General features: G+C 47.2%; 1 protein-coding gene across 2 annotated transcripts in view; it reads right to left on the bottom strand.

Annotated features, from left to right (window-relative positions):
- Positions 1-15533, bottom strand: part of SLC6A11 (solute carrier family 6 member 11) — a 125233-nt gene that overhangs the window by 95935 nt on the left and 13765 nt on the right. For both annotated transcript variants that reach the window (XR_005374600.1, XM_038565638.1), the window contains exon 5: positions 584-716. Coding sequence is in view for 1 of the 2 variants with exons in the window: in XM_038565638.1 (XP_038421566.1) it covers positions 584-716 (133 nt within the window). In the remaining variant the exon portion in view is untranslated. The remainder of the gene's footprint in view (positions 1-583; positions 717-15533) is intronic.

The raw sequence follows: 15533 nt of genomic DNA on the forward strand, positions 1-15533 counted from the left end.
CTTCTTAGCCAGGCCTGGTGAGAGCTGGCTGCCTCCTCCCATTTCTCTTCCCTGAGGGGATACAGGCCCCAGAGCTATGGGGTACAGATGGCACAGCTAGGCGACAAGATGGAAGCATCTGCCCTCCCCTCCACAGACTCCAGGTGGGTGAGGTCTTGGGGCCTATCAGGGTAGGCAGCCAGCATTTCCTGCCCTCACACATACCTGGAGCATGTGTCTTCATCACAAAAACTACATGGTGATAGTTTAGTACTTCCAGTTTTCAAAGCACTTTACCTCTCCTTTCCTTGCACAGCTCTCAATAAGACAGGACAGGCTTTGTTATTGCACAGATGAGCAAACTGAGGCTCAGGAGGCAGAACTGAATAGGTCTGAGGTGTGTGGCAAGGAATTAGTACACTGGGATTCTAGCTGTGGGCTCCAGAGTGGACTCCCAGTCCAGTGCTCCTCCTAACTCCCAACAGAAGAGCTGACTTTTGCAATGTGAACTCCTTGGCATTCTCTGGGTCACCTGTGATCTCATACAAGGACACCTCACATCCTCCCCTACCCATGGCTAGTTGCTTGATGATACATCTCTTACCTTTCCTGTGGATTTGGTCCCCTTCCAGATGCAGAAGTAGCAGATGGTCCAGGCTGCCAGGAGACACAAAGCCAGCTCCCAGCGGAGGTTCCCAATGTGCTCGATCCCATCTGAGATGGCCAAGACCCGGCGCCTGCAGAGGGGAGGGGGGAGAGTCACAGGGGCTTGAGACCCACCCTGACCCCACCCTGGGCAAAGCTAGTGCTATAGAAGGGCAGGATGGGCCACTGATTCATTTACCTGCCCTCCACCCTTTGCCAAGCACTTCTTCTGAGCCAAACCCAGGGCTGGGTATGAGGGCGCCAGAGAGGAGTAAGACCTAGCCCTCTGTCTTTGTGGATTCGCTCAAAGGGGAAAAGACAGGACAGTTAGCAGATGGTTTATGGTGAGCGTGGCAAAGACTACAGCAAAGGAAGTGTGGGGGCTTTGAAAAGACCAAGAAGCATCTAGCCTATCTTGAGGTTGCTGGGAGACTGAAGGACTGTCCATACACATCCCGGATGCGGGGTCCCTCCTTCAGCAGGTGAAATTATATATCCCTGGCCTGCCAAACTAAATAGTGGCCATCAAACTTGCTTTGGCCAATGGCACCAGAGCCAGGTGGTGTGGTTCGCCATGTTTCCTTTTCCCTACTGTTGTTGTCATGACAGGGAATATGTCAAGATGAAGCCTCTAGAAGCCTGAGTTCCCAAGTGACTACATGAACCCTCCTGCTGCCCTTTGTCAAAGATGTTGCGTGAGTAAGAAAGCAACTCTATTGCTTTAAACTACTGAGATCTTTGGAAGTGTTTTATTATGGCAAAACCCAACCAATCCTGATGTAGAAGATTCAGGGAAATCGTTCTGGAAGAAGTGATATTTGAGTTAAACTTTGAAGGATGATGGAATTTAGTCAGGAGAGAGAGGGAGTTAAGGCTGTTTTAGACAGAGGGGATAGCCAGAAAACAGAGCATGGGTTACCTGGGGAATACTGGAGCACAGAGATCAAAAGGGAAAAGCAGAAAAGGAAAACAGAGGAGTATCCCCAGGAGCCTTGAATAGCATGCTGAGAGTAGGGGTATCCCAGAGGACCCAGGCCACAAGACGGGGAGGACCCCTGGCTATGCTGAGCCAATGCCGCCAGCCACAGTCTTCCTTTAGAACCCATCAATTCTTCAGGGTTGACACAGGCCTGGCTCCCAGAGCCCATGCCTGGGGTTTGTGTTTCTTTAAAGTCAAACTCGCCACGCTCCATATTGTGCAGAACCATGGCACCAACACAAACCCCCTCCAAACTCGCTCCACGAACCCCATTCTGGCTGCCAAACCACCCCCGCTGGACCACGCCAGTTGTCTCAGCTCTCTGGGAACGTCCTTTGAGCAAGCAGCTCCCATCCCACCAAGCATGAAAGCCTTCCTCAGTGTCTGTCTCCCTGGGAATCTGCTCAGGGCCTGATTCTGCATTAATTACCCAATGACACCAATTAGCACTGGTCTACAGGCTCCCTCCGGCCCCAGTCCCTGCTGGAGAAATCAGGCAGGCCCCCAAACAAAATTGGGCTGTGGATTTACTTGAAAGGAAGCCAGCTTTCAGACCTAGAGCCAGAAGTGGGAAAATCCACTTACATACACATTTACTGAGCATCTACTATGTACCAGGCACTATATTAATACTGCGGACAAAAAGGTAAGCATGTATGACTTTTGCCCTCTACTAGTATAAGTCAGACCAAAAAAAGTCCAAGTTATTTAAGGAAGTAGACAATCACATAGTTAGAACAGTTTTTTTTTGTTTTTTAAGATTTATTTCTTTATTTTAGAGAGAGTGGAGAGAACAGGAACAGGAAGGGCAGAGGGAGAGGGAGGGAAAATCTCAAATAGGCTCTGTGCTCAGATCAATCTCAAGACCCTGAGATCATGACCTGTGCAGAAACCAAAAGTCAGATGCTTAACCAACTAGGCCACCCAGGTGCCCCAGCAACATTTTTTGTGTTTTGTTTCTTAAATCTTAGTAGCCTCTGGCTTTAATTCCTTTAAAAACTACAGGCCATTAAATAAAACCTTTAAGACTATTATCATAACAGAGCAGCATGCCTCAGAGCATAGTCTTTGGGGAGTGCTCAATAAAAATACAAAAATTCCTGCACCCTGTCCCAGACCCACTGAATCTGTATTTTTTCCATATGACTCCCTGGAAGCTTAATTATGCCACATTTCCCCAAGGACTGCTTTATGCATGTGGCTTGAGCACCACAGAAGTAGAGTTTCCTGGCAATGAAAGAGTGACCTACAAACTCCGTTTGAATAGTATTTTTTTTTTTTAAGGATGCCTGCTTTTTTTATTTTTTATTTATTTATGATAGTTACAGAGAGAGAGAGAGGGAGGCAGAGACACAGGCAGAGGGAGAAGCAGGCTCCATGCACCGGGAGCCCGATGTGGGATTTGATCCCGGGTCTCCGGGATCACGCCCTGGGCCAAAGGCAGGCGCCAAACCGCTGCGCCACCCAGGGATCCCTGAATAGTATTTTTGAAGAGGACCTGGGGACAGCGTCTGGTATCCTTTGAGAAGCTACTGAAGGGCTGGACTTTCTCTCCCCCAAAATACTGTGATGCACCCACTGACTCCTGAAATTCTGCACCTCAGGGTGCTCATCAAGTACCTGGTTTCCAGATAAAGAGTCTCCTAGCTGACATATATCTACCACCTTGCAAACTGCCCCCAATAGCATCCTGAATGCCCATCAGCTGGTGAATGAGAAAGGCTAAGTCCACACAGGAAAGAAAGTGGGCCAGGGCAGATGGTGTGCTTTTCCCAGTCCACTCCAGGCTCTGAATTTTTCATTAAAGAAACACTTACATGAGGTCCCTAGCTAGCAGGGGTGCACATACACACATGCCTTCTTGTTGATGTAGTTGTTTTCTGAACCGGAGTTTGAAACCTGGAAACAGCATGGGGGGTGGGGGTAGAAGGATAGCAAAGGGGGCAAAGCAGCCAGGAGGGAGCTGGCTCAGGTCCCCTCTCCTTCCACATTTTGGATGCTGCAAACTTTTGAGTCATGCAGCCTGCCTCGGCGCCCTCTCGCTTAATTGAACAATCTAATTCCCAGAATGGGAAGCAGATTACTAAAAGCTATGCAGGATGAATTGCCCTTTTGTTCCACCAGACACTATTTGAAAACATCCTCAAATTATTTTCTTTAGGTTTTACCAGAGCTGACTTGACCTTAGGTTTCTAAAGATAGGGGGTTCGGGGGCCAGGTTCTCAGCCTGTGGGGCTGTGGGTTGTTTTGAAACCCACAAGGGCAGCCTTTGAGAGTCCAGGGGCTGAGGCACTCAACTCCGGAGACTTGGAGAAGGCACAGCTCTTCCTGGGAAAAAGCTTTCTTAATGACCCTCCCCCAAGAAGTGCTGGGACAGGAGAAAGGTCTGAATAAGGAAGAGTTTGCTGCCAAACCCTGGCAAAAAAAAAGGACCAAGGAACAGACCTCCTGACACTGTCCAGGGAACGGGAATTGTTGAAGACTAGATGGAACTCTTTGGAGGCATTTATTTGAGTTACACTGAACACCTACTATGAGCCAGGAAGGGAAGCTGATCCTTCATGAGGCATCTCTTTCAGGCCATAAATGCAGAATATTTCTGAATATTATTATTCAGAGACTAAAATTTTAGAGCTTGGAGGTATGATGTCTCTGCTTCCCCAGTCCTTGGCACATACAGAGATGGGCTGGGTTTAAATCGAGCTCTGCTCCTTACCAGCTGTGTAACCTTGGGTAAAGGACATCACATCTGACTCTCAGCTTCTTCATCTATAAAATGGGAATGACAATATCTCCCTTTGATAGGTTTTCAAGCATTATCTAACCCTCCCCACAATCCTTAAAGTTAAGTACAATCACCATCATTTCAAAGATGGAGAAACTTAGGTGCTGAGAAATTAAATAATTTCCCAAAGTCATACCAGGAGCAAGGAGCAGAGCTGGGATTTGAACTCAGGGCTCCTGACTCCAAAGCCCACACATTCAGCCCCAATGCTAGCTCCTAGATTCCCCCGTAACACTAAAATTGCTGCCTTCCTGTCTTAAAGCTGTTGGAAAATGCATGCCCCAAAGCTATGTTACATGTCTTTGTGTATAACGTAAATAGTACACAACATATGTCCTTCATACATGTATTAATTTATTCAAGTAGCACTTATCAAGGCATCTTTAGTGTGCCACTGTTACACTTGGGGATCTGTAAAGAGCTCATGTTCTTTTTTTAAAAAAGATTTTATTTATTTGTTCACGAGAGGCACAGAGAGAGAGGCAGAGACATAGGCAGAGGGAGAAGCAGGTTCCCTGATGGGAGCCCAATGCAGGACTCGATCCCAGGACCCGGGATTACGACCTGAGCCGAAGGCAGTCACTCAACCACCGAGCTACCCAGGTGCCCCCAAGAGCTCATGTTCTAATGGGGAAAGCAAACAAGAAAACAGAACCAGGCATGGAGAGGATAAGGACAGAGAAAAGCAGGGACACTCACTGGGGATATGGCCAGTATCATGATGTGGATGTGAAAATGGGACTGAGCCAGGGGGTCCTGGAGGGTAGGAGGAGAATTAGCAAAGAAGAGGTGGGAGCATTTGGGGCAGAAAGGCCACCAGGTACAAGAGGCTGGAACAAAGTCTCAGTGAGGCCAGGGAAGAGCACAGCACATCAGGGCAGGGTAGCAGAAGCTGGGGTGAGAGGCAGGGGTGAGAACAGGGCTGGGTGTGAGCAAGGGCTAGACTATGAGCCTTGCTGAGGAGCTGAGGGCAACAGAAGCCTAGTGGAATCTCAAATAGGAGTGAAACCTCATCATGTACATGTTTTGGAAAACTCTCTTTGGCTGCAGGAGGAAGAATGGACAATAAGGGTGGAATGGGGCAGGGTTGCCTTAGTTTGGACACTAAAGGGAGAGGGTCTGGATCAAGGTTAAGGGAATGGCCCTGGAGGGGAACAAGTGGGCTTGAAAATAGCACAGGCACAAGGTGATTGCCTGGAGGTGGTGGGTAGCAGGGAATCTGGGTCTCAGCTGATACCCAGCTTCACACCTGGATGGATGGGGGTTCTTCAGCTGAGCAGGAGTGATTGTCAAGCAGGTTGGAGGAGAAAGTGGTAAAGAATCAACCTTTTAGACAAGATGATTTTGAGGTGCTTGTAGGACACTCAGAAAGCTGCAATGTCCAGAGGCAATTGGGTCTCTTGCTGTAAAGCTCAGAAAAGAGATGCAGGGAGGAGATTCAGACCTAGACTGTCAAGGTATGCTGGGAGAGCATGAGGCTGCCTGGGGAGAGCTGGAGGAGAAGGAGGAGGGAGAGGACCTGGAAGAGGGAGAGGAGCTTCCAGAACCCCAACATTTACAGGGCAGAGAGAGGAAGGGAGGAGCCCTTGTAGGAGGGACACAAGTGTGAGCAGAAAGGCAGGGGAGCAATAGGAGAAGGTGGCATCCCTGGAGGCAGAGGGCATTTCAGAAGGGGAAGCCGCCTATCTGCCAAGTGCTGCAGGGCAGCCTGGCATGAGGGATGGTGTTGCGGGATTTGGGACCAGAAGGTGTGGTGAGGCAAGGAGAGCCGATCCCTGTGGGGCAGACTTCAGGCAGCCGTGGGTAGGGAGCAGACATGCAGTGGGACCCCGTTGAGGTGGCTCTTGGGGAAAGGTTAGGTCTCATGGATCAGAGGCTGTGGTAGCTAAAAGGGCCACACAGAGCACAAAAGCGGTTTTACTTCTGCCTGTTTTGTTTTCAGGTTGGTACAAATGGGATAGTTAATAGGTGAGGGGGGTGTCAAACACAGGACAGCATGGCGTGTAAGGGAGGAGAGAAGAAAGAATCTGCAGGTGGAGATGTTGTCATTTCCTACAGGAACAGAGAGAAAGAGTTGGGGAAAATCAAGAGGCCAGTTTGAAAGTAACCATCCTAATTAAGAGACTGTCAGGAAAGAACTAGGTGGAGCTGACAATGGAGGGGACCATGGTAGGTGCCACTAACACCCTTACAGCTTGCTACATTCAGTCCTCATTGTGAGGGCATTATTAGACCCATTTTGTGGGCAGGGAAACTGAGGCCAAGTGAGGTAAAGCATCTTGCCCAGATTAGGACTTGAAATCAGGTTCTTCTGGTACCCACACCCCTCCCCCTACTGCTGCCTTGCCAGAAATTGACCCAGGCAGAGGATGCACCTCACTCAAGGCCCTTCCTCCATCCTTCACAGTCCTAGGGAAATGGCTGGAATCCCAAATCCAGTCCTCAGGCATCAGGCTCATTCCCCTCTCAGTGTCTCATACACAGAGAGGCTGAGTCCAGAGAGAAGGAAACAGCCTCACACCTGGGGCTTCCCTAGCTTCCAGAGCCAGGAGTGGTCCGAACCAGGAAAGCAAAGAGGGAGCAGACAGCCAGGCCCCTCTCCCCCACCCGCAGAGAGCCTGGGAGAGGCCCTGTGGGAACAGCTCCCAGCGTGGCTGGCCAGCCGGGAGGCCTCATCTTAATGTCCAGCACGGAGCTGGAGCGGGCAAACACATCACCTTTCTTTAACCTGCCACGGAGGAAGCGGTGCCAGGGACGCAGAGACCGCCCTAAAAACTGGCACTGAGGGGCCAGGCTATAAATAGCCTCGCTGGTCTTCCTTTCTGGTCTCCCCAAGCAACAAGCAAACAAAAAAGGGCCCATCACCAAAACAAATGTGCCTTCCCTGCCTGCCCCCTCCAGAATCTCTCTGCCTTCAGAGTTCCGCTGTCACTTCTCTGGGAAGGAAGAAGTGCAGGCCCCCAGCTCTCCCCACATATGGGGGCTTGCTTCTCTGGGCCCTTGGCAGAAGTCCCAAAACCCACTGGAGGCTCAGGGTGAGGAATCTCCTTGTCAAGAAATGGAGGTTTCTGCATCATTCAATCTCTCAGCAGGTTGTTATCAGGTGCTAACTCCTAAGGGCTAAAGCTACAACAATGAGTAAAACTTACCACCCAGGGATATAAAGATAATAATAACAAGGACCATTAATAATAGCTTCGATTTCCTTCATGCTTATTCCCAAGGGGAATACGACAGTTATTTACACATAGGAAAACTGTGGCTTAGGCAAATTAACATGCCCAGGGAGGTGGAGGCAGAACCTAAAGCGAAAGATGTTCAACTCTAGAGCTTGGACTCACTGTCTGGTTGTGGAGAAGATGGGCCAGGACTGTGCCATTCAGGGAATACAACTAGGGACCCAGGTTGGCCTGAGACATCCCCTTAGGTCACACAGATGTCCCCACCAGCCCCCAAACACACTCTGACTTCACTAAAGGATTCATTCCTGTTGTTCCCTCTGCCAGGAATGTCTTTCTTAATTCACCCAAGCTATAAAAACTCCACCTGTCCTTTAAGCACCAGCTCAAATAAGACAAAGCCTCACAAAGTGCTTTCTCGGTCCTTAGAGTCAGTCCCTCCTTTTACCTAAAGGTTAAGAGAGCATCTAGTATGCACCAGGAAGTCCTACATAGGGGTCAACAAACTTTTTCTGTAGAGGGCCAGAGAGTAAATATTGTAGGCTCTGCAAGCCCTATGGTTACTGTCCCAACTATGCAGCTCTGTCCTTGAAATGTGAAAGCAGCCATACACAATTTATAAATGAATGAGTGTGATTGTCTTCCAATAAAACTTTATTTGCAATAAAGTTGGATGGAGAAGTAGTCTCTAGACCCCTGTCCTGGGCTAATGCTTTCCAAAGAACACTAATCCCTCAAGACACTCAGAGTTCCCAGGTCATAGCAGGCCCTCATTGGAGAAAATGATGTACACTGTAGCCCTTCTTTGAGAGTCTCAATGATCATGAAAATATTAAAGGCTCTGAGAAGTCCTGCAATAAAGATACCTTTATGATTAGTACAATGTTTCCCAAATTTATTCAGAGGTGTTTCCTATTAAAGTGCAAATTAAAACCACAATGAGATACTATTTCACATCCGCTAGGATGGCAGTAATCAAAATAACACTAAGAAGTGTCCTCAAGCATGTGGAGAAATGGAACATCACCTATTTCTGGTACTAATGCAAAATGGTTTAGCCACATGGGAAAATGGTTTGGCAGTTTCTTAAAAAGCTAGACCTAAAATTCAGAGATCCTACCCCTAGGTTATTCATAACAACCAAAAACTGAAAGCCACCCAAATATCCATCAACTGACAGACAAACAAAATGTGGTGTATCCATGAAATGATTTAGCCACAAAGAGGGTTGGAGTAGCGATACCTGTCATAACAGGGATGAACCTTGAAAACACTATGCTGAGTGAAGGAAGCCAGTGACAAAGGACCCACACTGAATGACTCCATTTATATGCAAAGTCCTAACTAGGCAAATCAAGAGGGAGGGAAAGGGGAGGAGTGGTTGCCTGGAGGCGGGAAGGGAGATGAACTGTAAATGGGTACCAGAGCCCTGAAGAGGGTGATGGAAATGTCCTAAATCTGTATTGTGATGATCTCACAATCGGCAATTACTCAAAATCACTGACTTGTACACCAAAAGGAGAGCAGTCTATGGCATGTAAATGATAACTCGGTTATTAAGAAGTTAGGAAGGAAGTACCCTCTGCCACATTTCTGCCTTTCCAGAGCAATACTTCCTAGCATTATGTAGAACACACTGGAACAGCGCACTGTCACTCTTGTTTTATTCTCGCCATCCTGAGGAAATGGAGGCTCCGTGTAATTACTGTCCTTTCCTTGGATCACAGACTGATGAGTCGCAGAGCCTTGGACTTACATCCCAATCTCCTGTTCTGGTCCCCCTAGCAAGAGGGTGAGATCTAGGGATGTAGAAGGCAGTGAAAAGAGGAGTGTGTGTCTAGAAGAAGGGACTATTAGAGCATCAAAACTCAGGGAAGGGCCCCAAAACTTTGTGCCTCATGGAGGGATGTGAACAGAGGTACTGGAGGTCAGGAGGCAAAGTGCAGAAAGGGCAGGCTGAGCAACAGAGAGGCTACCACAGCTTTTGGGAACCCACTGGTTCTTAACATAGCCCATCCTCACCTGGGTTACAAGGATCCCACGTAGTAGAGAGGACCCTGCCACCCAAGGCTGGAGTCCCAGGACCCTCCAATTCCGGAGCCTTTCTCCTCCTCACCAGGATTCAGCATGGTCTTATAGTGCTGCCCAAACCTTTCCAGCCCTGCCCCTAGGGCTCCCACAGTACCACACCTCTGCATCACCAGCCACCAAAAGCTCTGATGAAGTCTGACCATCTTTGCCACCCCTGGCCCCTCTGGAATGTTCTGTGTCAAGGTTGGCAAAGAGCCACTGTTTGCCATGGAGGGACAGCAAGCAGGAAAGGCACACCTGCCATCAGGAAAAGCCCTGGATGAAGGAGGAGATCAGGGCAGAGAGTGGGGATCTGTTCCCAGCTCCAGTATATCCCACCAGGAGATCTCTATCCTTTGAATGTCACCTTATTGGGGAGGAGGGTGGTGGGACAGCAGGCTGGATACAGGAGGGAGAGGCACTACCACCGGCCAGTTACTTACCACCCACCATCATCACTTTACACCTTGAGGGGTTGGGGTATACTCATTTCACCAATGAGGGAACAGAGGTTCCAAATCACATGCCCAGGGGCCCCACCAGTCAGTGGAAGAGTCCAATCCCCCAGTTCTGGTGCTTTTTCCACATCCTGGATGCCTTCCAGGAGCAGTGTAGGGCAGACAGTGTGTGTATGTGTATGTGTGTGTGTGTGTGTGTGTGTGTGTGTGTGTGTGTAAATCTGGGGACTTTCAAATATTTTCTTGTAATTTCATTAAAAATCATCTAGAATAGAGGTGCCTGGGTGGCTTAGTTGGTTAAACGTCTGCCTTTGGCTCAGGTCATGATCTCAGGGTCCTGAGATCGAGCCCCATATTCGGCTCCCTGTTCTGTGAGAGATGAGTCTCTCTCCCTCTCCCTCTGCCTGCTGCTTCCCCTGCATGTACACATTTTGTCTGTCTCTCTCTGTCTCTCTCTCTGTGTCAAATAAGCAAATAAAATCTTTTTTAAAGAATCATCTAGAATAGAGGTAATGCACTAAAATTTGGTAACAGCCTCTTATGCATTATTTTGAGCCTGTGTCTTAATTAAAGTCATTCATTAAACGCCTATGCCACCAGCTACAAGGCCATGAGCTATACTCCAGGAGGCCAGCATCAATTTACATCTGTCATCACAGCAGATCAGAGTCTGCCAGTGTCACATGCAATACCTGGCTCAGCTGGAAACCATACTATTCTTCTAAAACCAAGGTTCAAGCCTTTTCCTAGGGGAATCTCTTGAAATCCAGTAAAGATGTAACCCAAAAGGTGGTTCTATTTTGTTTTTGCTGGGTACCAGAGCTTTCTCTTCATTCCCCATTAGTTTCTCCCTCTCTCCATCAATTATATCTCCTCCTCTGCTAAAAAAAACTATTCTTTCAAGAGCATAGGTCCACCAGCCTGCAGAGAGAAAGGACATGCCAGTCACATTCTGTCACAGGATAAAACAGGCAGCTGCTGTCATATTAATGACACAGGCAGGAGGGACCTGGAGGGGCGAAGGGAAGCAGGTGGAATTGGAGAGGTCTGCTCTCAGCCCAGGTTTGGCTCTGGCTTGCTGAGGGTCCATTTGGACAAGTCCCTTAACTTCTCTCTGCCTCAGAAACCCCTGTGTGGGATGAGGACCCCTAAGGGATGCTATATCATTTATCCCCCGGGTGGGTGGATTAAATTGAAATAGCACAGCTAGAGGGCATGTTCAGGGCCAGCACACAGGCAGTGCTTCCCTTCCCTTGCTCTACCCAACAAGACATAAAAGGAACCTCAGACAAAGCCCCTCTGGTTCAGTACACTGCTACGTCCTATTATTTAGTGTAAGACATCCGCGATTTTTGTGTTTGTGAAAACAAAAACACTCGTGGCTGATTTTATATACAAATATCTTTACTCCACCAACCAACAAAAGATAATAGTAGTAGATCATAGCTCTTCAGCACTTACTAAGCCCAATTACTGTCTCTTCCTCCCATTCTTCAGGCAAGGAAAGCGCATCACAGAGACTTAAGTGATGAACACAAGGCTAATCCATGACAGCAACAGGATTCAAATTCTTGCTGTCTGGCCCCAAAGCCCAGGTCTCTGTGTCTCCATATCACATCACTGTTCTTTCAAAGAGCACTTCAGTAATTCTGTATACAAGCAGTGCTTCTACCCTAAGCTCTGCTTTCAGAGTTGTGTTCAATCTGTATCATCAGCAGGACTCTGAGCTATGGTCCTTCTTGTGGCGAGGGCTCTATGCAAGCAGGTACCCCAGTGCTGACAACTGAGGGCAGAGAGCTCACAACAGGGGTGAGGGGGACCCTTTCCCTTGGGCCTCCATCACTGGCAGTGGGGAAGTGCTGCATGCTGCTCCTTGAATGGGAGGTCTAGGTCCTGCTTCAGGGGTGGTTACCAGGGCCTACCTGCTGGAAATAAGGGAGCCACAAGTAATCCCTCTCGGCCTAAGCAGTGTGGAAATTGAAATCCTCTCATGTGTATTCTTTTTCCTTCTTTTACTTAAACATGCTTTCTACGTTTTCTGCAAAAAACAAAGAACTATTTTTACAAAAGGGAAATCCAAGTGTCCACTGGAGAACCCACTTCTGTAAAATGCAGTTGACCTTTAATAGAATTTAATTCCTGAAACTGGGAACTCATTTCCATCAATAGGACAAAAAGAAAAGTTAAGAAGAATGATACTAAATGTATGGGAAAATACTGGGAGGAAGAGACTCTGAATTGTTAATAGTTTTTTTCTTAGGAGGTGGGTCCAGGAGGAACATGCTACAACAGACTCAAAGTTCATACATTAAATCCCAATCCCCAAGGTGATGGTATTAGGAGATGGGGCCATGGGAGGCGATTAGGTCATGAGGATAGAATCCTAATAAAGGACTAGTATCCTCATAAAAGGGATTCCAGGGAGTTCCCTGCCCCTTCCACTACATGAGGACACACAAGAAGACGGCCATCTATGACTAGGAAATAAGTTTTCATGACACAGCAAATCTGTCACCACCTAGATCTTGGACTTCCAGCCTCTGAGACTGTGAGAAATAAAATGTTTAAACCACCCAGCCCTGTGGTATTTTTGTTATAGCAGCCTGAACTGATGAAAACATATATTTAATATGTGATACACAAACATATCACATTTATGCAGCTGTTGTGTCTGAATCATGACATTCACTACTATTGCCATCAGTGAAATATTAAATAATTAGGATAAAGAGGACGCAAAATGCCGATCTGGATTTGCTTTGGTGCATCTCTTGAGAGCTGAGAAGGGCTTGCCCAGGCCTGCTCCTTTCCACTGAGGCTGGTATGGTAAAACCTTGTACATCTCAGCAGGACCCCTTTTTTCTTCTCCTTAACTCTGGGCCCCCAACACCTCTCTGGTGGTGAGGACTCAGCAGCAATTCCTCAGTCCATGGGGAAGCACATGTAGGGGGAGGCAGCATCCTCCCACACACACCCCAGAGCAGGGCCCTTTGGAGAAACCAGGGTTGCCTGGGGAGGGGAGGCAGCGGGAGCCAAGAGTTTTGAGTTTTATTATATGAACTGGGCAAACCCTCAGCTTCTCCAAGATTATGTTTAATGGAATAATGGAGATTTTTTTCTTTCTTCTGCCAATCTCAGTGCGCTGCTATAAAATTAAATCAGATAATGTTAACAAAAATGATTTGTAAGATAAATAAATAATGACTATTAAGGTAAAACCAGGGTTGTAATTGGGATTTGTCACTCAGGAGGGAATCATTATAATAAATGACAGTATATTCAGTAACTCCTCAAGCTCCTATTTAAAAAAAAATTATGAAATCATCATGTTCCTGGTTTTAATTTTTTTAAATTCAAATAGTACAAAAAAGTATAAAACAAAAAATAAAACTTTGTCTACACCCTTGCTTGCCCCCATCCCACTCTTGAGTGATCACCACAGTCAATAGCTTCCTATGTACCCTTCCAGAAACATTCTATGGGAATATGGCATATATATATATATATATATATATATATATATATATACACACACACACACACACACACATATATATATATACACATACACTTAAATATATATATATATTTAAAGATTTTATTTATTTGTTCATGAGAGACACAGAGAGAAAGAGAGGCAGAGATGCAGGCAGAGGGAGAAGCAGGCTCCATGCAGGGAGCCCAATGTGGGACTTGATACCAGGTCTCCAGGATCACACCCGGGGCTGAAGGCAGCGCTAAAATGCTGAGCCACCCGGGTTGCCCTATATATTTTTTTAATTATAATATTATATATAACATTCTACACTGTGCTTTTTCCACTTCATTTTACCTTAGAGATCTTTTTCCACATCAACACATTTTCTGCTCATTCCTTTTTAGCAGTTCTTGCACATATACCATAATTTATCTAATCAGTATCATATTTTAGAACATTTTACATGTGTCCTTTTTTTTTTTTAAATTAACACAGTGTTGCTGTTGGCATGCTGTTTCTAACTAGTGTGGTCACCCCAGTGGAATAAAGTTCCAGAAGTAGGATTATGGGGACAAAGCAAATGTGCTGGCCAAGCACTCAGGGTTATTGCTAACTTGGCTTCCACTGCTGTGTAAAAGCCGAGAGAGTCCAGGCAAATTTAGAGTCTCCCATCTGCCCCCATTAGGAAAAGCCCACCAAGGATGTGTGTGGGTAGTAAGTATCTTAGTGCCAGTGGGTAGGTGGGAGGCATTAATGGATCAGAAGGGCAAGCTCTCTTACTCTCTTGGGGCGTGGCATGGCCAAGCAGAATTACCATCATCCCCACAAGACTGTTTCTACCTATCTTCCCTGACAGGTCAGGACACTACTTCCCAACCCCACCTGCCTTCTCTCCAGGCGGAAACCTCAATTTCATGCGCCTGGACCAAGAAAGCGCCCCCATGGCCCCTGCCTCCTGTGTCCACCTGGCAGCGTGGGTGATCAGTCTTAATCCCAGATCTGATCCTATTATTCCATGGATACAGCCCTCGGAAAGACACCGAAGTCCTTCGCACTTGGTTCCAGCCTCACTGGCTGCCTGCTCTTCCCCAAACACTTCAAACATTCTCCCACTGCAGGGTCACGGCTCCTGCTACTCCTTTGGCCCAAGGGCTCATCCCCAATATCCACAAGGCTGCCTCCCTCACTCCTCTCAGGTCCAGCTCAAATGCCACTTCCTTAAAGAGGCCTTCCCTGATCCTGTGACACTTTTGCTTGCTGTTTCTTCAGCAGACCAATCCTGACTTAACCTAATACTTTCTGCTTATTTGGCTATCTATGATGTCAGCTCCACCAGGCAAGTCTTTTGTTTTGTTCATGCCGTATCCCAGAACCTACGATGATACCTGACATAGGGTAGGTACTTCATAGAGGCTTGTGACTGACCAGATGTTCTGGTCCTGTCTACTTCTTCAGCAAAGTCCTCCACCCTTCCCCAGCCTCCACAGGTAGTAGCACTGCAGGTAAAGTCTACAAACCTCAACATATAGCTTCAGGTGTCTGGGTTCTTATCTGTGCTATTTCCTCCACCTGGCATGCTCTTCACTCACTACACTGGCAAACACATAAACTTCTATTCACCCTGCAAAACCCAGCTAAGCCTCAGCAACTCCATGAAGCCTTCCCCAAAGCCCAGGCATCCAGGCCTCCTCATCTAAGCTCAAGGCAGCTATCCTACAAATATGTTGCTTTATATTTCAAAAAAATCTTTTTATTATTTTTTTCTTTCCTTTTTTTTTTATTGGTGTTGAATTTACCAACATACAGAATAACCCCCAGTGCCCGTCACCCAATCACTCCCACCCTCCGCCCTCCTCCCCTTCTACCACCCCTAGTTCGTTTCCCAGAGTTAGCAGTCTTTACGTTATGTCTCCCTTTCTGATATTTCCCACACATTTCTTCTCCCTTCCCTTATATTCCC

The sequence above is a fragment of the Canis lupus genome, chromosome 20 (assembly GCF_011100685.1).
Source record: "Canis lupus familiaris isolate Mischka breed German Shepherd chromosome 20, alternate assembly UU_Cfam_GSD_1.0, whole genome shotgun sequence".
Classification (NCBI taxonomy): domain Eukaryota; kingdom Metazoa; phylum Chordata; class Mammalia; order Carnivora; family Canidae; genus Canis; species Canis lupus.